This window comes from Chelon labrosus (genome assembly GCF_963514085.1).
Source record: "Chelon labrosus genome assembly, chromosome: 16".
Classification (NCBI taxonomy): Eukaryota; Metazoa; Chordata; class Actinopteri; order Mugiliformes; family Mugilidae; genus Chelon; species Chelon labrosus.
This window is the reverse complement of record NC_140349.1, coordinates 5,197,021-5,223,645: the sequence shown is the minus strand read 5'-3', so window position 1 is coordinate 5,223,645 and position 26,625 is coordinate 5,197,021. Positions and strand designations below refer to the sequence as shown.

Genomic DNA, 26,625 nt, shown 5'->3' with positions numbered 1-26,625 from the left:
CTTCAGCCGTCTGGCTCCAGGGAGAATTACAAGGAATGCTTCACTACGCTGCTGCATTACAAACACTGCATATATCCTCTGCGCTCCGTACATACGTCTGCATTTTTATTATGCGTTACAAATGCGTAAATCCCCATATCCTGCAGTTTACATGCTCACACATGTTTGTCATGTTTTTCCTGCTGCACACAGATTTGTTATGTTATGTTCACATTTGGCATTGAACCCATGTACAGGCTCTTTCTTCACTGGAACCGCAGGGTCATGTGTTAGTCGTGTTACCTGCAGCTGGAGCTCGGCGAGGCTGCGGCTCCTGATTACCTCCGTGTTGTGTGCAGCGACTTTCCATTTCAATGTTTAAGACCCTTGCCCTCAACTCGGCTTTTCTTCTTTTCTTTTTTTTCTTTTAAATGCACTTCATTCCCGACACAGGTACAGACGCGTAGCCACAAATACAGACAGACACTTGCACAAATACTTACATAAGCTCGACGGAGTGTGTGCACGCAAACACAAGCGGCCTCAAACTGCACGGAGGCAAACATATGCGTGCACGCTCACGAGTTTGTGGCGATGGCTTAGTCACATTTAGGATTTTTCTCAGGGAGCTATTCCCATCTGGTATGACACATCCAGAAATCTCAATGAACCGCCTATGTTTGCTTGTGTTTCTCCGTGTGTGCATGTGTGTAATTATAACGGACCATCTCTAATTCTGCAGACCAGCGTGCTGTCTCTCAATTAGCCAGCAGGACTTGTCCGGGGTCCAGAGAGGTCACGCCGCTATCACAATCTGCAGCTAATCCACTGCGAGCTGATCAATGCATGGAGAGGGAGAAGGAGTGGGAGCTGAAGAAGGAGGGGGGAGTAAGGTTAGAGAGAGTGCAAAGAGGGCCGTGGAGGATCAAAAGGAACACGGTTCCACTTAAATTGCTCGAAGCATCTCGTCTTTGTTGCGGAGTTTCTATAGTTGACACTGGCAGCGGCTTCTCTTTCAGAAAGTGGAATCAAACGTTCAACTTTCCGCATAGCTGCGCGACTTTTAACGCACGCCGTGTCGCGCCGTGTCGCGCCGCAGCGACGCTCGGTCGGAGGATTGGATTTGTCTTGATGTCGCTGTGCGGCAGTTCCCATAACAACACGCGACGGAGGCACGAGACAAATCGGAAGTGGAGGGCTTCACCGCCGCCTCCGTGTTTACTTTTCATTTTCATGCTCCTGATCACATTCACGGACAAGAATAGTCGAGGAGAGGAGGGGCCCCGGGGGGGAGAGGTGGATAAAGGAGCAAAAAGAGCAGTGGCTTTAGAGGGAGGTTTTAATCCTGTCCACACTGGGTTTGCTCTGTTCCTCCCTCTGCATCTCCCTCTCCCCCTTCCCTTCCCTCCTCTTTTTTTTTTTATACTGTTTTGAAAGGATTGAAGTGATCCATCTGAAATGAGCAAAAGCATGCAAGCGCACATTCATTTCCCTCCCTCCCTCTCTCTCTCTTTCCCCTCGTTCTTTCTGCTCTCTTGGGCCCCTTTAACCCCCCCTACTCCTCCATCCCCCCCCCCCCCCCTTGTCTTTCACCGTGGTCCAGATTTGCTTAGAAATGAGTCACCCGACCACAAATCGCCCCATTTAAGAGGGAGGGAGCAGCGGAGGAGCGGAGGGTGACTTAAAGTGGGAGACGAATTGAGTGAGAGTGGATGAGAGAGAGAGGGAGAGAAAGAGGGAGAGAAGGGTGAGGGAGGACTGATGGCTGTTTTTCACTCAGCCGGTTTTGTTGATCAGTATCAGCAGCCAAGGTCTGGATCCAATCAGCTCCCTGCATCCAACCAAGCAGAGTAAGACTAAAAATATATTTGACAGTGCACAGCCGGCCTCCACACACACACACACACACACACACACACACACACACACACACACACACAGACACACACTGAGCAGCAGCAGCAGCGATGCAAATTCGATGCGTAATGCAGCACAGGCTGGCCGTAGAAGCCGAGGCACTTACCAGGGTTTCGGATCGTGACACACGAGCGCGCTGGGGCTCGTACTGTACATGTGAGCATGCATGTGTCCGTGCGTATTAGCCGGAATCAGCACTGAATTAATGAAGCCACAGACACGTAGGTGTGAGACATCACACTAATTACACCAGCAGTGCTGTAGCCTCACCATCAATAATGTTCATTAAACTACTGAACCCACTCAAGTTGACAGCCCTGTGTACGTCTGTGTGTGTGTGTGTGAAAACAACTTGGAAGTGCACCACAGTTTGGTGATGGATCACCACAGATTTGCATTAAATGCTTCTTGATGTGGACACGGCCGGATGACAAAGCTATTTTTCACCGTCTCTGCCGGTTCAAAGTTTCGGGGAAAGCGTTGGAGATAAAAACTCCAAAACATCATCCCCCTCGTAGCTTGGCATCATTCATATCATATCAACTCCACTGACAGCAATCCAAAAAAAAAGCACTGAAACCGTGCAAGTTTTTATTTCTCAGCTGCTTTCAGTGCCGTTAAAACTAAGACTCTCTGTCCTCGTTCAACTGTAGGAAAATCCTTAACGTAAAGGTCGTGGCTGTATTTATTTGCTGACGCTGATGCCTGATAGCGAGCTGTTAAAGTGTTAACAAATTGAATCCATGAGAAACTGCAGCCCGGTCCAGTATGAGTGTTGCTTAATCCTCTCAGGGAGGGAGAGAATTATTACAAGGAAGAGAAAAAAAAAATCCCCTCCTTTTTTTCTCCTTTTCTTTTCCAGTAAATCTCTCTCTAACCTGGCAGTGTGTCGGCTTCCCAGAACTATCCAGTAAACAAGCTGGTTGAGTTTTGCGACCGTCTTTTGCAAGCTGCGGTTTTCTCGTAATCAGGCGGCGAGAAAATAAATGAACCATATTAAAAGAAAATAAGGAAAAAGAAAAGCCTTCTAGATAAGAAAACAAACCGGAGGTGTGATCACATCCTGAGGCAGAACTCTACAATAAACTGTCTTTATATTATAGGTCTGTGTCTGTAATCATAGTCCCCTCCCCCCTTGTTGACCCTGTCGGTAGTAAGTGCTCATTTTGCAAGTAGTAATCTGGCTTTGATTAAATCAGACTTACACAATGCACACACCACTTCACTGCAGTCTTTTACCTGTAATAAGATTTAAAGGCTAATTGTAGAGACGGTTACAGTGAGCGTGACGGTGTTACAAGACAGCCGGTGATCCGGAGGCTCTCGACCCCTTTAAGGTCAAAGCGCTCATCTTACAGGAGACACACATTTTCTAAGGCATGTCCAATTATCTGCTGCGAGAGCATGTCACACGACCCGGGTTAATCATACAGGAGAAGGCAGAGAAAAGTTGAGATGTGCCGGGCTGTGCTAGGGAGACATTTCCTTTACATCTTCGACTATGTGGTTGGGCTCAGGAGGGTTGTTACCAGGCCACTGTTGCCTGATGAAGTGTTTTGAGCATCATCTGCTGATGAACTTCACGTGTTGTACATGTAAGCAACTACACTATGTTTCAACTAAAGCAAGAAAACTAAAAACAATTGTTTTAGCTAATTCAAAAGCTTAAACTGACTGTATGCAATTAAAGTTGGCTGTCATCTCTCTTTTTCTTTTTTAATTGTCACCCCATCACTGCACGGCTAAGCCCGTTAATGGGTTCAGTTTCTGTTCTGCAGGCCATTGATATTATGCTCTCAACTATAGACTGTATATAAATATGGACTCTCACTTCCTTGCACTGGCCAAATTGATGCTTTTCTCCCGGGGAAACGTGTAGCGCCTGTGCCGTACGGTCCGACAGCGGAGCCGCGATATCGCTGACCCGCCTTCACTTCCTCCAGACTCACTCTTGATTTATTTATTTTTTACAACTCTCATGGTCCTTTGGGACCTCTTCATGGAGTGGTTGGCATGGTAACTTGTAGTCATCGGGATGTCAAAGCCCGTTTCAATAAGATACGATAAGATAGGACTGTTACAGCGGCAGGGAACAACAGTGCAAAATACAAAAATTAAAATAAGGTGAGGCAAGAGAAACTATACGACAGTAATATGTTAAGGTACAAAAAATTATTTACATATAGCATGAGGTTTAAAGTAGCTAACCAAAAAGTTGAAAAACCAACTAGTGTTAATTGAAGGTTGAAGATACATAATGACATTCATGAATATCATGAATAAAGACAAACTCCAATAGGAGTTGCACCAAATACTGCACCAAAATGACATGAAGTAATACAGGGATGAGCTGGTATAGACAAATGCATTATGTCCGTTATATGTCCAACAAAGGACCTCAGGACCTCTGAACCTCCACTCCTTCTTGCTCTGTAGCGTCAAAACTAAACTTCTCACTAAAATGCACACTTGAATATGCATCAGTATTATATTAACTGACTAAAATGACTGAAACCATTAAAAAAATTAAATGTTTGACGCGCATTTTAGTGTTTTACTTCAACCCAAGTCCCATCCGCTAACATGGACGGGGTGGAGCTTATAATCTATACTGCAGCCAACCACCAGGGGGAGCTCTACTCGCTTTGGCTTCACCTTTAAGAACCTGTTCCAGTTCCGTCCATGTTTTTACAGTCTATGCTCTCGACTCACCCGACTGTTGTTAGTGGACGTCCTCAAAATCAATATTCAGTCCTGTTCTCCGTCCATTTTGTTGCCTTGCAGCGTGTTTTTTTTATGGCTGCATTTTACAACTGTACAGTTAATCTGCGCTCAGTAAAACTGCTGGCTAGCACTCACTTCCCCACGTTCCTGTGGCGTTGTGTCAGAGTGGGATGTGTGTTTGTGTCTGTTAGCGAGAGAGCAGAACGGCGACCGGCAATCTGGCTGTGTGCAGATACGCATACGAGCTGCCAAGAGCTTGTCCAAAGTGAGTGTAGGTGCTTTTGTATGTTCAAACTCTCTCTCTGTAATTTTTGTGCATTTGCACTTCAGGTTGAGGGCGGTTATTGAGGTGAATAGGGACAGGAGCGGCGGGGGAAACGTGTTTTGCGAGGGAGTCAGTCGTTGAGTGTTTGTGTGTGAGTGTGTGCAGCAGCTGGATGCTAAACAAGCGTGGAGCTGGAGGAGGAAAGTGGGGAGGTACTTGGGAAACCTCCTAAAGTTCATAACCCAGCAAGGGGGCCACAGAACGGGGAAAAAACGTAATTAGACTGAATGTGTGTGAATGTTTTACATAGGAATGGATTGCACTGATGCAGTGAGTTTGAATGGGTGCTTTCTTGTAGCAGCACAGATGAGTTTTGGAGGTGAACAGAGGTAATGGACTATTTTGACTCAGATCCATGTATCCATCCACAACCACTGCCTCCTCCCCCCCAACCTTCCCCGTCTGTTTGTGCTTTTTCGTCCCATCTGCTCGCTCCGTGTCAGAAGGCATCCATTTAAAATCCGTCTCAGAGGAGAGAGCACGGTGAGGCTCAAAGGGCCAAAAACAAAAAAAAAGTCATTTTAACTTCTTTTCCGTCTTTTTGCGTAGTTTACAGTTACACTTTTTTTTTCTTTTGCTCTTTTCTTTTATACTCTTTTCATTTTTTTCACTCTTCTTTGACCACCCTCTGATTATTTCCTCGCTGATGAAAAGCGAGGGGGCGAGAGAGCCGGAGATGAAAAGCGGCGGCTAGAATCCGTGATGAAGAGACAGAGCTGAAGATGATTTAGGCAGGAAATTTCCTCCCTCGCTGTGGCAAACGAGGGGTGGGGGGGCGGAGGGGGTTTGCATGAGGAAATGATTGAGATCGTCATGGAAACGCCCCGGGATGGCGGTCCTGCGTAAGATTTTGGTTGTGGGGCAAATGACGCCGGTGTGTGTGTGTGTGTGTGTGTTCGTGAAAAGCAGGGGTAATCAGGGGCTAATTGAATAGACAGTGTGGCTTTTGGTCTGTGTGTCATCAAGGGTAATTAGGCAGTGTGTGTGTGTGTGTGTGTGTGTTTGTGTTTGTGTGTGTGTGTGTGAGAGATGTACAACCACTGTGGCTGGGTTAGAGATGTGACACAGATACACACTGAAGGCTTTTAGTGTCTGGTGGCTAAGAGGTGCTATTGAGGTTTGTGTGTGTGTGAATGGAAAGAAATGAAGAGCATTAATCATTTATACAGTTTGTGTGTGTGTGTGTGTGGCTGTGTGTGTTTCCTTCCTGTGTGTGTGTGTGTGTGTGTAATGCGAGTATGACGGATGCATCTGTGTGTGTGTTTGCGTGTGTGTGTGCAGAGGTTAAAAGAAAACCTGCATACTGAATGTTTTTCATTATAGCGCAATAATTGGTGCACAAACCGGGACATAAAAAAACTAACTTAAAGCCCCATTACACATAGAGCTATTACTTCCTTAATGTGATGCATTTCCCGCTGAGACGGTAAAGGATCATCATAAACTGTAAAACAATACACGCAGCCCGGGCTGGTGTTAAGTAAACGTAGCTCGTGTCTTGTTTGCAAAGTTAAGTTGTGTTTTCAGATTAATATATAAGTCAGTGTGACGGTAAATTAATGTCTCCTCGCCACTCCCGGTAAAGTTTTATTCATCAAAGCTGCGTTATCAACGACAGGTTTTTTTGTTTTTTTTCTTTTAAAGTTAAAATGTTTTACTGTTACGTTCTGTTAATCATCGCGCTGCAATTATGAACTTGTGCGTATTAGTTATTAGCTCACGATGGTGCTATTAATTCCGGAGCACAAATTGTTCTGCGTGCAGTTAAAAACTAATTTATCCCCGACACAATTTAAGCTCAGTACCGGTGGGATGGAAGATAAACGAGTAGTTCTGAATTCTGGGAAGTTTCCACACGGCTCCTGTGTCAAGGCGTTCAACGTGGGGCCGGAGCTGCTGATGCATTTGTCTTTAACGTCACGGGGAGCGGCTAACCTGCTAACTTTTCTGTTAGCAGAACACCTCAACTCTGCCTTTAAATGTTGTTTTCATGGACCTCAGGAGTTCCAACCTTTCCGATGAAATGATAAATAGTTTATCTGCTCCTCGTCCCTGGTTGAATCTAGTAGCCTGAGGCTTCATTTGACATTTTTGAGCAGGAAACTCAAATCTCCGACTCAAACTGAATGCATGGAGAAAAAAATAAAAGCAACCTCTTATTCAGATTTTTACCCTTTTAAATCCATCGGCCGACTGGGGCATTTCTGTGTGGAGTTTGCATGTTCTCCCTGTGTCTGCGTGGGTTCTCTCCAGGTACTCCAGCTTCCTCCCACCGTCCAAAGACATGCTGGTTAGGTTCATTGGTGATTCTAAATTGGCCGTAGGTGTGAGTGTGAATGGTTGTCTGTCTCTCTGTGTTAGCCCTGTGATAGACTGGAGACCTGTCCAGGGTGGGCCCCACCTCTTGCCCAATGACAGCTGGGATAGGCTCCAGCAGACCCCGCGACCCTTCACAGGAACAAAGATGCAAGCAGTTACAGAAGATGAATGAATGAATGAAGTGGAGAGTAGAAGAAGTGCAATTTGGGCGTGAGTTCCTGCCCCAGCTGAGGGAGTTCAGGTATCTCGGGGTGCTGTTTTGTTCGTGAGTGATGGCAGAGATGGACAGGGGGTTGGTGCAGCAGCTGCAGTAATGCTAAGCTAAGTAAGGCAAAGCTTTTGATTTATAAGTCTATCTTCATTCCAATCCTCAGCTGTGGTCATGAACTGTGGGTAGTTACTGAAAGAAGGGTGGCTGGTCTCAGCCTTAGAGATAGGGTAAGACGCTCGGACATTCAGATGGAGCTCAGAGTAGAACCGCTGCTCATTCGCATCCAAAGGGACCAGCTGAGGTGGTCCAGACATCTTGTTCGAATGCCCCCTGGGCGCCTCCCTTTTGAGGTTTACCGGACACAGCCAGCCAGGAGGAGACCCCGGGGCAGAGCCAGAACACGCTGGAGGGATTAAGTATCTCATCTGGCCTGGTAACACCTCAGGATTCTCTGGGTGGAACTGGACTGGACGTCTGGAGTTCCTTATTTAGCATTTAGCCTGTTGCCACCGCAACCAGACCACGGATAAGCAGATGGGAATGAATGAATGGATGAAATGTTGACGTATGTTCATACTTGATGTTGTGTTGTTGTGTACATTTTTTTTTTTTTTTTTTTTTGATTGATTAAGTTCATTTAAGTGTCAAACACCATGGTGCCCAGCCCACATGGGCTTATTAGACACTGAAGCAATAATTTACACAATAGTCTCCAGATACAAGTACAATAGGTACATACAGTATAATGTATTCTGTACAATACTGTGTGTGATTTATAGAGGGGGACAAAAAAAAAACAGCGATCTGTGCCTGGTTATTATCCTGCTGCTATGTTTATCTGTGGAACTGTTCTTCTACCATGGTACTTCAAGGGCTTTTACTCTCGAGCGTACCCACTCAGTGAAGTTTGCATTTATGGAACATAAACAAGTTTAATGGCCCAGGACTACTTCACCATATGCCGAGGAACGCGCCACGTTCCTGGAAAGCGGCACAATTGATTTGCTTCTACAAACAAATGCTAATCACGTTCAGTCAGGTACTGTGTGAGAGGTACAGTGTGCGTCCCTTTCATCGTGCATTGTTTCCACCTGCCTGCTCAGTTAAAAGGAAAAAAAAAAAAAGGCACAATTTAAAAATTCAAAACCGAATCCGAGAAGCAACCCTCAAATATGCACCTTGTCAAAGCCGACTGTGAAATATTTAGATTCTGCCGGTTGGGTCGGTGAAGAGGCTGCTCTCGTATCCTTGTCCTACTGTACATCTGTGATTTCCTGTCTGCGTTGCCTCCGGGTCCCATTAACCCAGCACGGTAACATTTACCCTCAGCCTCACCTCCTCCACCTCTGCTTACGTCCGCTTTGATTATGAGCTTGTGCCTCCCAGACTGCTTGTGTGTGAGGAAATCTAATTTTTTTTGTGTGTTTGTTTATGGCTTTATCCTATAAAACACAACTTTGCAGCTCAAGCAGGTTCAGTTAGTAAGGTTTCCCTCTGACATGATAACTAAAACTCATGTTTATTGATTGTTTATGAGAAAACAAAAGGTCAAATGTGTTTAAAGCACAGGTACAGAACAGAAAACCTTTTATTGATTTATGTAAAAACTGAGGAGATTCTCGCTTTATGCCTTTGGCAAAAAAGACCTGATGAAAGACTAGCATTAAATGTAGAGAAGCTTGTACTCAGAAATAAAAAAAAAAAGGTGTTTTTATACCGATGATGGTGATCCCTCCTTTCAAGATTAGAAAACAGTTGTTTCTAAGTGCACGCTGCTTTCTGTTCCATGGCATTTCTCCTTGTGTAAAGTCAGCAGCTGCCCTCAAGAACCACAATGGTGTGAAAAGTGAAAGCCTGACTAACGAGCCCCAGTATTGACTTAATAGGGCCGGATTGAATTTTAAGTAGCAGCGTGATATTGACACGTGTTTTAACCTCATGAAGTAAAACTTAACTCATTTACATTATGTGTGCCTCAGGGTTAGGTCTTGTTTTGAACGAGGGCTGCACAGCCAGCGTTCCAGGTTGAAGGTCGTATTGCTTATGCATCAGGAAGCGCTGTTCAAGAGGATGCTCCGTCTATCAGCTCTGAAGACCTTTGTCTTGACATTGCAATTACTTGCATTTTGAACCTGTTAAAATCATTTTGTGTGGGAGTTGCTTGAATTGCATAGAAACACACTGTTCTGCAGATCACTAAGCAGCTAAATGTTTATGTATTACTTTTTAATACTTAACTAAGCAAATGGGGACGAGCCTCCTATTGGACAATTACTGCATGGGCGATTATACTTCAGCTGAGAGGTGTTAGTCTGTTTGAGAAGGGTCAAATCATTGGCATGAATCAAGCAGAGATCACTTGGTGAAGTCAAATCAAAGAAAAACAACAGTAGAACTCAGGGCTATGCTTAATAGTGAAGGTAAGAGCATTTCCACACGTACAGTGTGAACGGAACTCAAGGGATTGGGACTGAACAGCTGTGTAGCCTTAAGAAAACCACTAATCAGTGAGGCTAACTGGAAAAAAAGGCTTCAGTTTGCTAGGGAGCATAAAGATTGGACTCTGGAGCAATGGAAGAAGGTCATGTGGTCTGATGAGTCCAGATTTACCCTGTTCCAGAGTGATGGGGGCATCAGGGTAAGAAGAGAGGCAGATGAAGTGATGCACCCATCATGCCTAGTGTCTACTGTACAAGCCTGTGGGGGCAGTGCTATGATCTGGGGTTGCTGCAGTTGCTCTGGTCTAGGTTCAGCAACATTATGTTGCCCAAAGAATGAGGTCAGCTGCCTACCTGAATATACTAAATGACCAGGTTATTCCACCAATGGATCATATTCCAAGATGACAATGCCAGGATTCATGGGGCTCAGATTGTGAAAGAGTGGTTCAGGGAGCATGAGACATCATTGTCACACATGGATTGGCCACCACAGAGTCCAGACCTTAACCCCATTGAGAATCTTTGGGATGTGCTGGAGAAGGCTTTGTGCAGTGGTCAGACTCTCCCATCATCAATACAAGATCTTGGTGAAATATGAATGCAACACTGGATGGAGATAAATCTGGTGATGTTGCAGAAGCTTGTGGAAACAATGCTACAGAGAATGTGTGCTGTAATCAAAGCTGAAGGAGGTCCAACGAAACTGAAAAAAGTGTGTGACCTTTTTCTTTAGCCATACAGTTTATTTTCTCTTCTTTCTAAGTAGGTTCCTCTCTGTCGTTGAGAATGGTTGGTACGTTCGTATTCTCAGGTGTTGTGGAGTGTATTCATGAGCACATTTTAACACGTCCTTGACCCAAAGCCGCCTTTCGTGACGATCCGTGCCGCCGCTGTGGAGCTGCCGCTGTGACGGCCTCTGGCTTATCGCTTGAGTGCGTTTTTTTTTTTTTTCAGGCTTGATTTCAGTTCTGAGAGCAAAAACAAGGAGATACATGAAAGATTATCCAGATTCCTCTATTTTCACACCCCTTAGACTGTTTGCTCACCTCTCTCTTTGTTTGTTTCTGTTGCTCAGCACTTCTATCTCTTCCCACCTCACCTCCACACATCCCAAATCTTCTCATTTAGATTATCCTCACCGCAGTGAGTGGAACTGAGTAGAAATGGATCGTTTTCATCGCTCTCTCTCTCTCTCTCCCCCTTTCCCTTAATCTCCTCCATGTACATGACACTAATACAGAGACTGATATAAGCCCCCCTGCCTCTCTCTGTGACATTTATCACCGTGCTTCTTAATGCAGGCAGGCTGCCTCTGTTGATGAGAAGGCGGGATGACAAGCATGGCCTATTTTCTTGCCAACGGTAGTCTGCTTTTTTACCCCTTTTTAAACTTTTTGTGGGGGGGGGGGGGGGGGGGGGGGGGGTGGAATGTGCTCACAGAACAGTGTTTACTAAAACGTCTTGACAAGGATTTGGCACAGTTTTGTCTTATGATCCGTTCGTGTTTTAGACTCATAAACGATGTCACCGGATCTGATAAGAGAACGGGAGTGCACTTTTAGCGTTGGCACGTGGCTTTTGACATCCTTGATGAACTCCACTGATAAACTGAGCCACATGGTCAACGTATACCGTCCTCTGCCCGGTTATTATCACCTTAACCCTTCCTCCAAAGTTCATGCTCCAACTTATTTGTTAAGTCTGAATACAGCAAATGATTTTAGCTTGACAGGGCGTCACATCCTGTAAATATATCTCAGCGACCCAGTGATATCTGGTCTCTGGCGCCTGCCTGGCAGCCGCACAGTGATCACACATCTCCAGTGTGTGTGGTTTGAACTACGCTGCCTTTTGCGTTCCTTTGTTTTTCAATCCAATGCTAGAGATGAGAGGCCCGTCTCATGTACAGAGACAAATCATCACACCATTACGGAGCCGCAACACGGAACGGAGAAGTAGGTTCAGGGTGCGACCATTGAGAGACTTAAAAGCAAATAAAATCATTTTAAAACGGATCCTAAAACGTATGGGCTGCCAGTGGACTGAGGCTAGAATGAGGGCTATGTGCTGCTAAGTGTGCCGGTTAAAAGACGTGCAAATGCTTTCTGTTCCATCTGGAGACGGGCAACAGAGGACCAGCTACCCCAACATACAGTGCATTACAGTAATCCAGCTGAGTGGTGACTGAGGCACGGATTACCGTCGCAAAGAGCTCCCTCGAAAGAACTGGCTTTATTCTTCCCAGCTGCCTCAGGTGGAAAGAAAGCTGGACTTGACAACCGCCTCGATCCGAGCCCACTTTAACCCCCAGGTTTGGCTTTGTGTACCGGGCCAGGGAATACAGGTCTGCAGAAGGGGGTCGGACTGGTGCCACCAAAAACCATCACTTTAGTCTTTTTTATCGTTAAAGTTTAAAAAGTTTCGGACCTTTATGTCATTAAGACACTGACTCTGACAGGGTTATCATCGTCATTTTTAAGAGGCTTATAAGTTTGACAGTCGTCAGCATAGCAGTGGAAAGAGCTGGGACGGCAAGTAATGTTTTGTCTGAAGGCATCTCCTTCAAGGTGAAAGCTGATAATTACACCGATCAGGCATAACATTATGACCACCTTCTTAATATTGTGTAGGTCTCCCTTGTGCCTTCAAAACAATTGGGACTAATCAGAGAATGGACATGGGCCTTCTGAGGGTGTCTTGTGGTATCTGGCTACAGGGTGTTGTTAGTGGGGGAGGGGCCTCTGTGGATCATCCCACAGATACTTGATCAGTTTGGGAGCTAGTGAATTTGGAGGCCAGGTCAACACCTTGTGCTGTTCTTCATGTTTTTTTTGAGTTGTTCCTAAAGCTGCTTCCTGCTGGGGATGGCTGCTGCCATCAAGGAGTGTCATTGCTATGGGGTGGGGGTGTCTGGTCTGGTCTAGGTGGGTGCTACATGTCTAAGTGACATCCACATGAATGAATGAATGCCAGGTCCAAAAGTTTCCCAGCAGAACATTGAATTGTCACAAGATGGTCAGTATCATTTACTTCTCCTGTCAATGGTTTTAATGTTGTGGCTGATCGGTGTATGTTATTAATGATAATTACTGTGGAGCTAGAGTAATGTAAGCCTCCATTAATTGTGTGAGCAACAAAAACGTCAGCATCAGATTTCTAACTCTGAAGTATTTAGGTATTGGCTAAAAGCTCCTGAACAGAGTCTCAGGGCTAAATTACATCCGTGTTGTTTTCTTTGAGCTGATGCTTCCTTCTCCTCCGTGTTGACTCTGGAGTGAGACACCGCGCAATTAGTTTTGGGGAATGGCGAAGTAGTTTCATACGAGGCATTTGTCAAACGAGTTACCCAGCCGCAAACGGTCTCCGCGCTTTTATTGACAGTAGCCAATTTTAGAGCCGTTCATTAACACAAAGGGAAGGAGACAGCTGCCTTCCAGTCGTCACACAGGCAGCCACGTTCTCTTCCATCAGAACACTTGTGTTTAAATATCAGCCATCGTCTCTTCGCTTTGGTCTTGGAGGGAAAATTGGCAAGAAAATCACACCGCTCTAGCGTGTGACCTCGCGTTTATTGAAAAATGAACGCGCCGCCTGTAATGGGCCCTTTTCAGGAGCATTGTTCTTCATAGGCTCTACAGAATAATAGATTTTTAAGCACTTGATTAACAGAAGGATGACAGCCACCAAAGACCCTCCACAAAAGGCCATTATTCAGCTGTCTCTCACTCGGGCACTTGATAAATGCCGCTAATGCTTAAAATATAAATGGCACAATAAATATAAATAACGCTTTGGCCCACACGTTGCTTCTCCATGCCAGTCTGTAAGTTTGAAAAGAGAGAGGAAAACTAGGACAGGGAAAGTTGGATTCATCATCCTTAATGCCTTCTGCCACTTCAATTGGATATTAGCAGACACCGTCCCCTAATTTAGACATCATATCCTGTCCCAAGAGCCCCGCCTCGTTCGCCCCCACCCGTCTGTCTCACCCTGGCATAACCCTAATGCATGCCCATCTGAGACCAGAGTGGGAGTGTTTGGAAGTCAAACTCTTCTTCTTCTCCTGCTCCTCTCTCTTTCCCAAAATCCTCCTCGTCATTCCTTTTCTCTCCTTTTCTTTCTCAGCTCCTCTCTTTTTTTCTTCGCCTCTCAATCCAGGCTCACCTACAGGGACTCGCCTGCTCCGTGCGCATCATTATTCCACATCCATTCGTTGAAAGAAAAAGAAATGTCATTCGCTCACCGACGCTGCCCTGGCACGTAAACCCCTTCACGAGGCTCATTTCATCCGACCTCAGATTGTTTGATTGGCGTTCACCGCTGTGTTTGCCAGGAGTGCTGGCAGAACGGCGCTGTTATTTGCATAAAACAGGAAGGGGGTTCAGATTTCCCTGCTGTTCTGCGTTCAGCTGCCCTCGCTGCACCCTAAAGAAAAATCAGCATGTATTTCCCAGAAAAAAAAAAAAGCGCACTTCTGAACTGTAGCCGCGGCGCTTCTCCTCGCCTTGTTTAAGACTTTCTTTTCTCATCTTTTCAGCCCTGCGAGAATCCCCCTCGTACAAATCCTACACTATCTGAGCCAGACCCTTTTTCTTTTCTTTTTTGTTCCTCTCTCACATTCCTGCAGAAAACGTCCTGGCGCGAGTCTTTCTGCGCCGCGTGAACCTTTTTACGTTTGTGTGCCGCCGATCAACTCGTTCTGGGCTCGGCCCTGGGTTTGACAGCGGGCGACCACTCTGCCCTGCGGCTTGACTGGCCGACCGATAAGAGAGGCAGGGGGAAGGAAGCCGAGTAAGCGGAGGCGGCGACAGAGAGGAGGATGAAAGGGTGTGACGGGTGGGTGTAATTAGGAGAGCCGGAATAAAAACAACGGGCTTTATTTGTCTAATGGAAGGGGCTTGGAGGATGTCGGACATCGTGGCGCTTTCCAGGCACGACTGTGTGCTCATTTCACCCTCTTCAAGTAACCCCCCTTTTTCTGCCTGTCTGTCCCGTGTTTCTGTCTCTGTGTCCGTCTGTGTGGCTCTGCCGGCCTCAAACCTCTAACCCGTGGCAAAGACGGCGCGAGGCGCAAAACAAACCCCTCTTTGCTGATGCTGTAAACCCATCTCTCTCTCTCTTTTTGTTTCAATCTCCAACTGAAACAAGAGCGGGGAGGCAAACTTGGCTCACACCAACATGAAGTATAAAACAAAGGACCATTGCAGTTGTAAACGCTTTCCCTCCAGCTGGCAAAAGGGGGGAAAGGGTGACAAAAACTGAAGTACCAGCAGCTGGACAAATATATATATATGTATAGAGAGAGAGAGAGCAAATGTCTGCAAAATGCAGAGCACCGAGCCGCTGGGAGAGTGAATGAGTCCCATTCAGCCTGATCCCAGCAATGACTGACTGCACCCTCACCAAGGGATTACACTGAGAAGAACATTACTACACACTTATAAGAGGATTGAAACACACGTAGAAGAAGACACTACCGCTATCACCACAGCACACTAACAATGCAAGAAGAACTGTGAATACCTCCTCCGAAACAGCCATCAATTCCTTCCTCTTTCTTTTCCTCCACCCATTTTTCCACCCCTCCTTCCAACCCCTCCATCCCCTTCTGCAGAAGCCTTGGAGGATCCGTCCAGTGCCGGCGTAGTGGCGGCCGCGGTGATCACCTCCCTTCTGGCCCTGCTGCTGGTTGTGGCGCTCATTGCCGTGCTCCTGACCCGCAGCCGCCGGCAACAGAGGCGTGGCTACACCACCAGCGGGGACTCCATAGCAAAAGGCAGCGGCGGCAGCAATGGCGGCGACTACGGCAACAAAGCCTGCCTGCTCTTTGCCGGCTCCGGGAACGGCAGCAACAAGAACGGGACCGGCGCAAACAACAACGGGCCCATCTACACGTACCGGGAGGGCTGCGACGCAACCGGAACTCTAACGGAAAAGGCCAACGACTACCACCACAACCTCGGTGGCGAAATGGAGGAAGCCGAGAGGAGGAAGTTTGACCTGGACGACAGCATGGAGGAGGAAGAGGAGCGCTACGATAGATTCGAGGGCGTCGGGGGAGGCGGGAACATGCTGCCTCCTGCTTATCACGTCCACAGAGGCCACGGCGGAGAAGAAGAAATGGACGTGTACCTCGACGACGACATGGAGTCTCAGAGAGACGGCTCTGTCATTTCCCGGACTGCCATTTACGTCTGAGGATGGAGGGGAAGAAAGGAAAAGGCGAGGGCTGAAAACGGGGAGGGGAGACGACGTGGAGTCCGAGCCGGCCCTCTTCCACCACGAGATAAATCCACATCACCTCCATCAGCCGAACACCCACACGCTTAACATTAAACCTGATTAAAGAGTTGCCATCAGATATATCCTCAACTTCCTATAATTCTAGAAAAGAGGATTAAAGGATCATAAAACGCGGACAGAAAGTGGAAAGGAAGTTTCCGTGAAGCTGATGAAAGGAAACACGTGGTGGGAATAGTGAACCGTGGCCGAATATGTGTTTAACTGTGTTAACGTGGAGACGGATTTGATTCAGTGTCAGTCAAACGTTACAAAAATGAAAAAAAAAAATAAAAGAAATAAAAAAAAATAAAATACTGCCAAGTTCAAAAAGCAGAAACTATAGCAACCTTGACGCAACGCCGCTTATTGCTACGTTCTTGTTTCTTCAGCTTCGCAAGTTTGTGATCATGTGCCGAGTGACTCAATTGTTTGTATTTTATATTTTACCAGAAAACGTAATCTGCAAAACCCGGGAGCACGCTAATCAGTATTCCAAAAAAAAAACCAACAAGAAACGCCACGATTCAAATAACTCGCCTTCCTGCTGCAGAATAGACGTCTTCATCGGTTTGTTGAGCTCCGTGTTAAACTGCACCTAAAAGGCTTCTGTGGATGTTGCCGCATGACGTGCAGCAGCGGCGGCGCCCGAGACTTCACCTGAAACTTGATAAAAAAGACCGAAACGGCTTTGTTTTCAGTGACTCGGGGTTCCCCGCTGCACCCTGCGCCACCGCCTGGTTCTCCTGATGGGTGCCGCTGAAGCGAGGCCCGCTAAGACTGAGATACATAACAGACTTATAACAGTGTGTGCTAATGTGTGGCTGGCTGTGGTGTTAATGGTGTGCATCATCTATATATTGGGCGCCGTCTCACTATAGCACAGTTGTTGTTATTGTTCTTGTTGTTGTAGATGTTGCTGTTCTTGTTGTTGTCACTGTTGTGTAATGGTGTTGATCTCGCTATGGAAAAGACGCACCGGGAGCCTTGGGGGTTTCACACAGTTCCACATTCGGGCGGTAATGACTCATTTAATGTTTTTTTTTAATTTTTTTTTAAATTGTACTTTTCTTTGTTTTCCAAGTCTCTTCTTTAAGTCTCTGTTCTAATTTCTCTTCTTTCTCCCTCCCTCCATACCATCTCCTTTGTATGTTTTCCTGCCACTCATCCTCTCTCTCATCTTTCTGAGCTTTCTTTATTTCCATAATGGGCGGCTTAGACAAGTGCCGCCAATGTCTGCGCGCGGGGAGAAGGGGATAACTCGTATTTATATTCCTATCTGGGTCGCATTCAATGAGGCAAAAATATTCACCAGCTTTGTTGGAGGCAGCTGTGTTCCGTGTATTCATTTTGTCCTGCAGGATGTTTCTTTGGCTATTGTGGCGGATTAGCTCGCGTTCTGTGTTCCGATTGGACGGAAAGGCGAGGTCCAAGGACGTGAAGTTCATCGGAAATGAAATCCCAGAGCTCCCCCAGCCTCGGTTTTCTTGTACGCTGCGAAAGTACAGGTGACTTTTTATCTGTTGACACTTGTTGTTCATGGGAACGACACTTTTGCAGAGGATTTGCTGAACATGCAAAAAAAAAATTCTTTCTCTCATTGCAACAGATTTGGAACAAACATTGAGAAGACTTAGCTTTTATGTTTTTGGAACACTTTTTGCCTTATTGATTCCAAGCTTTCTCTTTTCTTTTTTTAATTAAATGTCTGTTTTTTTAAATGTCGGAAAGCCTCAGAGGTGACGATGGAAGAATCCGTGCAGGGCCATCTTTTGCAACACAAGCACGCCTCTTTGCTGATGCATGGAGAGCCTAGTGATGTTAAAAAAAAAAAAGAGGTAGAACAAGGACGCGTTGAAAGCACGAGGAGAGAGGAGCAAAGTAGACAGGTGCTACATGCTTGAGGAGCAGAACTGAGCACATCCCTTCGCTTTTCAGGCTCGCTATGTCGCGGCACAACCGCACAGCCGCTCACTGTAGACGTGCTGTGTTTGATTGTGAAGTGCAGGGTTTTTTTGTTTTTGCAGATGAGGGTACAGTGAGTAAACGCAGAAATAAAACAGTATGCTTAACAGCCAGATATCTACAGACACAGATCGAGAGTTTTCGGGGGGTGTTGGAAATATCAGCACGAGGAATGATCTGAGAAAGGGAAAACGATGATCTGTAACGCGGGGGATGGTCGGTGGGTGAACAGGCCTCATTCACTCATGTCTCGGAGGAAGAATATATCATATTATTACCCAGCATGTGTTAAAGATCTGAACACAGACCTTTACTCACCCATATAACTTTGGTGTCATTTGGAGTCGTTCGGACGATATTTACATCCGCGTATATCCATATAGTGGGAGTGACTGGGGCACCGAAACGCAGCCTCTAAATAACGCATTATCTGCCGCGAAGTTCGTTCATTTCACCAATATTTTGTTATCATACACTAGTGCTATTCCCCGTTGAGTCCGGAGTTACCTGTTATCATCATCCGGGGTCTGTCGATTGACCTACTAACCTATGACCTGGATGATGTCATCTCTTGTTTACCTGTAATTTGCTACTGCTAGTTTTTTGCAACATGGCAATATTTTTCCGATTCTGAGGTAGTGGACGAAGACTTTGTTTATGATGGACGTCCTTACCGTTTTGAGCCAGAGTGTACGGATGAGCAGCTCGTTGGAGAGTTTTGCGTCAGATAATGCGTTATTTAGAGGCTGCGTTTCGGTGCCCCAATCACTCCCACTATATGGATATACGCAGATGTAAATATCGTCCGAACGACTCCAAATGACACAAAAGTTATATGGTTGAGCAAACGATCGTATTTTATGCCAGAAATAAGGTCCAGGTTGTAAAAAAATGGAAGTTCCCCTTTAAAGCAGTTCTTACCTTTCTGGCATTTTTACACTTTTTGTAATCTTAAAATGCTCCTAATAAGCGTAAGGCACGCTAAAATGTAAAAGAAATCCACCAGGTATCGAATCTCATCAATATTCAAGTCTCATATTTTCCTGCTAAAAGCCTGACCAATCATTTGCTGAGCTTCCTGGCCGTCATCCATCGCAGCGTCCCTTCTGGCTGACTAACGCTGTCACCGCTTGCGAGTTGTGCGCCTCTCTGGCAGAGATACCACATTTTGTACCACATATAGAATCAAATTTTATTTAATTACTGTTTTCACTTACCGGTGCCTCTGAGTCTGACTCCACTGACCCGTTTCACTCGCGCTGCTCCTTCGCCTCTACCTCCACTTTCCCACCACATGCGTCTTCGGAGGAGGGGAGCGTCAAAGGTCAGGCAGGGGGAAGAGGGTGGGACTTTGGAGGGAGGCGGAGTTGTTTACGTTCAAATTTTTACTAAGTGCTGTGCAGCATGCCAGAAAGGTAAGAACTGCTTTAAGGAAGGACCGTTTCAGCGCTTCTTCTCCTGCCCCCCGTCACCTCAAAATCCTGAGAAGGTCTCTCTCTCTGGTTGTTGATTCTTGTTGATCATTACACACCGTGCAATCTGTTGTCCTGTAAATGAGACCGTTGTATCTGCTATGTTACGAAGCATTTCATAAAGCCTCACAGTGTGTGTGTGTGTGTGTGTGTGTGTTTGGACAAGTTGCCAATTAATCTCCAAGTATCCGAGAAGCAGCCAAATCTGTAACTTTGGTCGTCACACGTATCACATGTAGTTGGACTTATTTACTGTCTCACCTCTGGGGAGGTCGGGTTAAAGCATTTTAAGTGTGATTTCTACTCTGTCGGGTGCATGCATGCTCCAAGACCAAGACTTTTAAACTCTGGAGAACAAAAATAAAAGTTACAATAATTCGTGTTATGTTTGAATAAATTAACTGAATTCCTTTTATTATTATTATTATTATAATTGAGGATTTGTATGTTAATGATTTCACCCTGAAAATAAAAGGCCTGTCTTTTTGGAAGCACCTTTATTTCCTACTCCTCCAGCACATTTAGCACATCTTATTTGGTCGTCTTTTCTCCGGGGGGGTTCCTCCCAGCGCCTGATGAATCCCAGGTTCTTGTACCATGGATGCACCCTTAGCGAGAAAACTCATCTTCAGTCATAACTTTTGTTTTTGCACAACCCATTTTCAATAAAAGAAAACCATTTGGAGACGATTCTCTGCGGAAGGACTGGTAATTAATTAAGCTGAGCTGTGGTATCAGTTTATAAATAGACTGTGTAGTGCTGTGCACCTGCACTGGGATATTTAGCCTCTTCAACGGATCTGCCACTGAACACGTTTCTGGTTTTGCTAACTTAGGGAAAAGTGCAGACCTTTTGTCACGAAAACCTCCCTGCATGCAGTCACACCTGCCAACCCAACACTTCTGTCCTTCTATGCGGCACAAGGCAAAGCTCCACACACGGCTGAGATCTATATCTGAAGGATCCACCAGACTTTGAATTTATACGTGTTATTAATAAGTATTTTTAGTTGACAAGCAAGGTGGACCAACCTAAGGTGTAACATAGAAGTCAAATCGAAAAGGTTTATTTAAATTATTGTTTTTGGAGACTGGTTAGCTGAAGCTATTTGTAGCTTAATCTCTGTAGTTGTTTGGTGGATTTTAATCACATAGCACACATCGCATTTTCATCAAGGGTGTTGCTGCTTTCCAGACAACTCAGAAGTCAAGATCGCCATTGACTAAAAGGCAACACTGATCAGCCACAACATTAAAACCACTGACAGGAGAAGTAAATAACATTGACCATCTTGTGACAATTCAGTGTTCTGCTGGGAAACTTTTGGACCTGGCATTCATTCATGTGGATGTTACTTAGACATGTAGCACCCACCTAGACCAGACCAGACACCCCCACCCCATAGCAATGACAGTCCTTGATGGCAGCAGACATCCCCAGCAGGATGCAGCTTTAGGAACTACTCAAAAAACACATGAAGAACAGCACAAGGTGTTGACCTGGCCTCCAAATTCACTAGATCCCAAACTGATCAAGTATCTGTGGGATGATCCACAGAGGCCCCTCCCCTCAACCCATAGGACCCAAAGACCCCCCACTAAGGTCCATGTTCATTCTCTGATGAGTCACAACTGTTTTGAATTCACAAGGGAGACCTACACAATATTAGGAAGGTAGTCATAAGGTTATGGCTAATTGGTGTATTTCCCTATATTTAAATAAAATAATACAATACAATATTATCAATGCTAGGAAGCTGCATGCTTCCTGCAACAGTTCAGTTGTCTAATTACTGCAACAACAAAAAAAAGCACCAGTTTGTTTTTCGTTTACTTTTGGCATCACGCATTTTAAAATGCTCAGCGGTTGGAAATCGGGAAGTTTTAACCGGGGAATTCCGGCCTCCGACTTTAGCAGAACACAGCATGAGGTCTGATCGCAAACCCATGTCAAACAGCGAGATGTTTGTGCATCTCTGCGTGCATCTGCATTAACATGAGTTTTTCCTCGTCCAGATATCAGATCACATTTTTTTTTCACGCCGAAGAAAATGTGCTTTCACTTGAGGAAGACGTGTGAAAAGCAAGAAAAAAGAAAAACGAACTGATGGTATAAAAATAAAGCATTATGAAAAACATGACCTTAATATTAATAAAGCGTTTCTGTGAGCAGAGAAACTAGAAATTCAAGATGTATAGTTCTGGTCTTTTTACTGCCTCATTTAAGGAGATAAAAAAGAGACTGCAGAGGTACATCTTCTTTTTCTTTTTAGAGAGTAACTTAACTAGAAGGTAAAAAATGGCACCTTGTAATAAATCTGATGAATAAATTCAGATGGTGCTTGAGATGATTATCTTTGACTTAAACACAATCATCTTAAAATAGCGTACTATGACTCTCTTGAACTTCTGCGGTGAGCGATGGTCCCGGGAGTCAGTCCTGTGAGCCGAAAATGAGGTCATGTTAGCTACAAGTGTCTGTCTCTGATCTTTAGCTCGCCCGCCCCGCCTCGCATGGTCCGGTGCTCTGGGAGGTTGCAGTCCTGAACGCAACCCCTGTAAAGTCCTGTCCCGGCTGGTGCTGCGAGTGTGGCGCCCATGCTAAGCAGAGGACGCTGTAACAGGTCACTTGGCCCAGTCGGAGGGAAAGAGGCTGGAACAGAGGGAGCGAAGGGAAGGGAGGATGGAGGGCGGTAGTTCAGCGCTCCGTCTGGGGAATACCAAATAGGCCGGGAGAAAGGAAGGGAAAAAGAGAGACTTTCTCTTTTCAGATCAGAGAATCTGAGAGGCAGAACAGAAAGTGAAACCCCAGCCCCTGCAGGGAGGATGAGAAGACTTCACCAGGTTTTTTTTTTTCTTTTTTTGTGCAAACCACCTGAGACCGAGAACGTTTGAAACACTGTCAATTATTCACCATCGAGCCTGGAGTCAGAGATGGGCAGATTTGTTACTTGTGGAGCCCAATTGGTTGGCTGCGGCGTCGAGATGACAGAGTGTGTGAAAGGAATAGGAGATTGGCAAGATGGGATTTACAGCCCTGACAATGAAAGCTGGAGGTGGGCAGGAAGCCTTGGAGGAGTATCGCCGAGTGCCGTGCCACCCCTCCACTTGGCAAATGGCCACTTCCACCCCCAGAAACAACTGACAGTCCTCCTCAACCCAGCCAATTAGTGAAAAGAGGCCGTCCTGTTTAGCTTTCCTGAGCGCCGTCTTTCTGCGACAGATCTTTTTAATTGTAAAGAAATGTTCAGCTGTACTCCAGAGACCCCTGCGCAGGGGCGGAATTGTATATATCCTCCTTTTTCATATCCCCTCGTCTCTGTGCTTCAGCTTTAGCACCCAGTACAAGCTGTTCTCTGCATGTTTAATTCAGCAGAAGGCATAAAAGTGTTCCGCATTATCTCTCTTCCTCGCTCTGAAGGAGAAGGAAGACGGCAAGACGGAGAGAGAGAGAGGAGAGGAGAGGAGAGGAGAGGAGAGGAGAGGAGAGGAGATTGGAGCAAAGCGAGAGAGAGAGGAGGAAGGAGAGGCCTATTAGTTATTGAGCTTGGCTTTTGTTGTTAATCCAGTTAAAGCCGAGCCTCTGCCAGGCCAGCTGAGACTCCAGCAGATGTGGATGAAGTTTCCTCCTCCCGACACCGGTTGGATGAGGCCTCGTCGTGCTCTGTAACCAATTTGCTTAACGCAGTGCTGTCCTGCTTTCCTGCTCCTCTGGATACCTTCCTCCTCTCCCACTGTGCTGCTCTTGCAGTGTTCTGCGCTATACTTAGGGGTGTAATTCGTCACGGCCTATTTTTTATTTTTTTTTAGTCCGGGTTATTTCAGATTTTGTGTACTTGAGTTCGGTTTTGAATGGCCATTCGTTTCAAATGGGTGTCTGCTTAGTTCACTGAGAGATAAGATAAGTTTTATTTGTCACATGCACAGTTATACATAGTACAATGCACAGTGAAATGCATTTTTGTACCTGCTACTGTAAACTTGAAATGTAAACTTGAAGGGGGCGGTTCGTATATACATGCATTCACAATATTTTAAAGCAGATGTGTGACTAAAGTGCAGTGATGCAGTGGTACTTGGTCCAGTTAAGGCTCAGAGTTGAGCAGACGGATGGCATGGGGATAGAAACTCTTCTTCAGCCTCTCAGTCTTTGTCCTAAGACAGCGGAAACGCCAGCCTGATTGCAAGATCTTCTTGGCCCGTAACCTGCAACGTTTTGTCTAAATGTCCCTCAGGTTAGGGAGGGGGGTGCTGATGGTCCGCTCCACTAAACAGACCACCCTTTTGAGGGCCACGAAGTCCTGCCTGGTGCAATTTCCCATCCAGGTGGTGATGCTCCCACGCAAGATGCTCTCGATGGTGCAGGTGTAAAAAGTTCCTGAGCTTAAAGTCTGTGAGGCGTCTGAGGAGGTAGAGACACTGTCTGGCCTTCTTCACGATGGTGTTCAGGTGTTGAGTCCATGACCGGACCTGTGAGATTGTCACTCCCAGGTATATGAAAGTGTCCACCATTTCCACCTCAGAGCCACTGATAATAAGTGGATGCAAGCTGAAGTCCACTATCAGTTCCTTTGTTTTGCTGACGTTCAGCAGGAGGTGGTCCTCTCTGCACCAGTCCTCCAGGTGGGAGACCTCCCTCCTGTAGGCTGTCTAAGTTTCAATAACCAGGCGCAGGAAGATGAACTCCTTCCTCCTCTTCCTTTGATTTTTGCACCTACCTGTGTTTGTGCATACATGCATGAAGATGTGCTTGCCTGCTATTCTGGAGTCATAGTTGTGTTTTTTTTATTCCATTTTATCTTGTTTTTATTCACCACCAGCCTCCAAGGAAAATATGCACTAAATGTGCCAGTAAGACTCTATTCGCTGACGTTCTCTGGTTAATTTAAATAACATAAAAACCATGAACTGAAAGATGTTATAGAGGGAAATAAATCTTCTCCCAAGTTGTAGTTTTCAGTCAAATTATCCTCCAGGATTTGCCTCTGCCTTTACAAGCCATCCAGGGCCTGCTCCTGAGAAGCATCCCCAGACCATGATGCTGCCACCACCATGCTTCACAGTGGAGATGGTGTGTTTGGTGTTCGCCAAACATTGCGTCTAGTCTGATGGTCAAAAAGCTCATCAGACCAATTGAACTTGCAGTCTACCACGTGCCTTTGGGCAAATTCCAGGCAAGGCTTTCTCTTTGCTTTGACTGGTGCAGAACCCAGCCAACAGTTGTCGTATTCACAGTCTCTCCCATCGGAGCCACTGCAGCTTTTAACTACTTCAGAGTGGTTGCAGGTGGCCTCCCTCTCCAGTCTTCTTCTTGCCCACTCTCTCAGTTTGTGAGGACGGTCCACTCTAGGCAGATTTAAACTCCTTCATGCCATACTCCTTCCATTTCTTAATGATGGATTGAACTGAACTCCATGGGATGTCCGGTGAGTTGGCAATCTTTTTGTCGCCGTCTCCTGACTTATATTTTTCAATGATATTTTCTCTGAGTCGCTCGGAGTGTTCTTTTGGCCCCATTTCACTAATTGTGACTAGTGGTCCACTAGATGGAGGGGGGGGGGGGATATTTCTGCACACCCTTATTTTACACTATATATTTTTAATTAATTTACATTAGGTTGTAAAAATCAGTTTTCACTTTGACATGAGAGAAGACTTTTTTGCAAATATTTGTTTACAAATTATACTGACCGTGATTTCATGTATGAATTCATTGTAATTACAATAGGTAGAAAAGGGGTTTTATCAAATCGAGTTTTAGCACTTGTTCATTAACTGTAAAGAAAACTCGACGACTGACAGCCGCTCTTTGTCCTCGTCTCTTATTCTTCTTCTCGGATCATTCTCTGTTCACCAGGCTCTTCAGTACGAGTGGTGCTCTGCTTCCTCACATCAAACCGTGGAGCCGTCTCCTATTCAGATATTTCCAGTTTTAAAAAAATAAAAATAAAAAATGGAAAGCACTTAAGATTCCTGGAGCATTTCTTAAACGAACGACCCTTCTCATCCGCTGTTTCTGACCCTTGAAATCCAGATAGCTGGATGCCAGATAGCCGAGCAATTGACCGATTCAGAAACGAGTGTGGCACTGTGTTAGCTGACACAGTCCTGGCAGCCGGAGACGCCAGACTTCATCTTTGATGGTGACCTTAGCATTGATGTTCAGACAAAGGAGGCCGCTTTAGTTCATTTCCCCAGTGAAGAGATTTTTAATCGTTCATCTTTTCGGTCGGTGGGAGATATTCAGGCTTTTATTTCCTCCCGCATAGACGACCCCAAGTCTCTTCTCTCCACTTTGAATATATAAAAAAGCCTTTTTGACGTTCCAACTTTGGCAGGAATCAGTTCCAGTTTTATGAAGTGCCAAAAAATAAAAAGATAAATAAATGCATGCCCGCAGATCTGACATCACTTCACTTCAAATTTTTCATGTAACACAAGTTTGAACTCTTTGTGAAACCGGGTGTAGCTTCATATTAAATTAACACTTAAAGATGACGCCTCTCAGATCTCAACGCGTAACCAGTCAATGTGTTGCTCAAGCAAGAGTTGCACAAGTTGGCAACGGCACGAGAACAAGGCACTCAAACTGTTTATGGCCCACTTGTGTTTAACATCCCAGGTTGCAAGACTGCAGATGTTCCGTTATGGAGTTCAGGTTAGTAAGATTTTATGGTTTGCAGCTGCAGTCTTTGTAGCTCTGTCTGTACGGAAATACACTTTACCAACAATAATGACAAAACTACAGGGCCCCATTGAAGCCCAGTCATTTGGATCATTGCTCATGCAAACAAATAAATACAGAGATGGATAAATAACTAGTTGAATCTCTGTCAGCTATATTCCTGAAAGAACCTTTTTTTCTGTCACAGACTCGTTTGCCCCAAAAATAATCCATCATGCCACGTTTTTCTTGACTCCACTAAAACCTGACACATGGTTCACACTCCACAGAGCAATAATGACTGACTGCGGTGGCAGCTAAACAAGTGA

The 26,625-nt window shown here is 45.5% G+C and overlaps 1 protein-coding gene across 3 annotated transcripts in view; it reads left to right on the top strand.

Annotated features, from left to right (window-relative positions):
* The window catches only part of pvrl2l (PVR cell adhesion molecule related 2 like), a 326,935-nt gene that overhangs the window by 175,401 nt on the left and 124,909 nt on the right, over positions 1–26,625 (top strand). Inside the window, exon 7 of one of the 3 annotated variants that reach the window (XM_084563430.1) lies at positions 15,531–20,674. The exons of the other annotated variants lie outside the window; for them this stretch is intronic. Within the exon in view, the coding sequence (XP_084419556.1) occupies positions 15,531–16,114 (584 nt within the window). The 3' untranslated portion in view covers positions 16,115–20,674. Of the gene's footprint in view, positions 1–15,530; positions 20,675–26,625 lie in introns of those variants that run through there. 3 annotated transcript variants of the gene reach the window in all.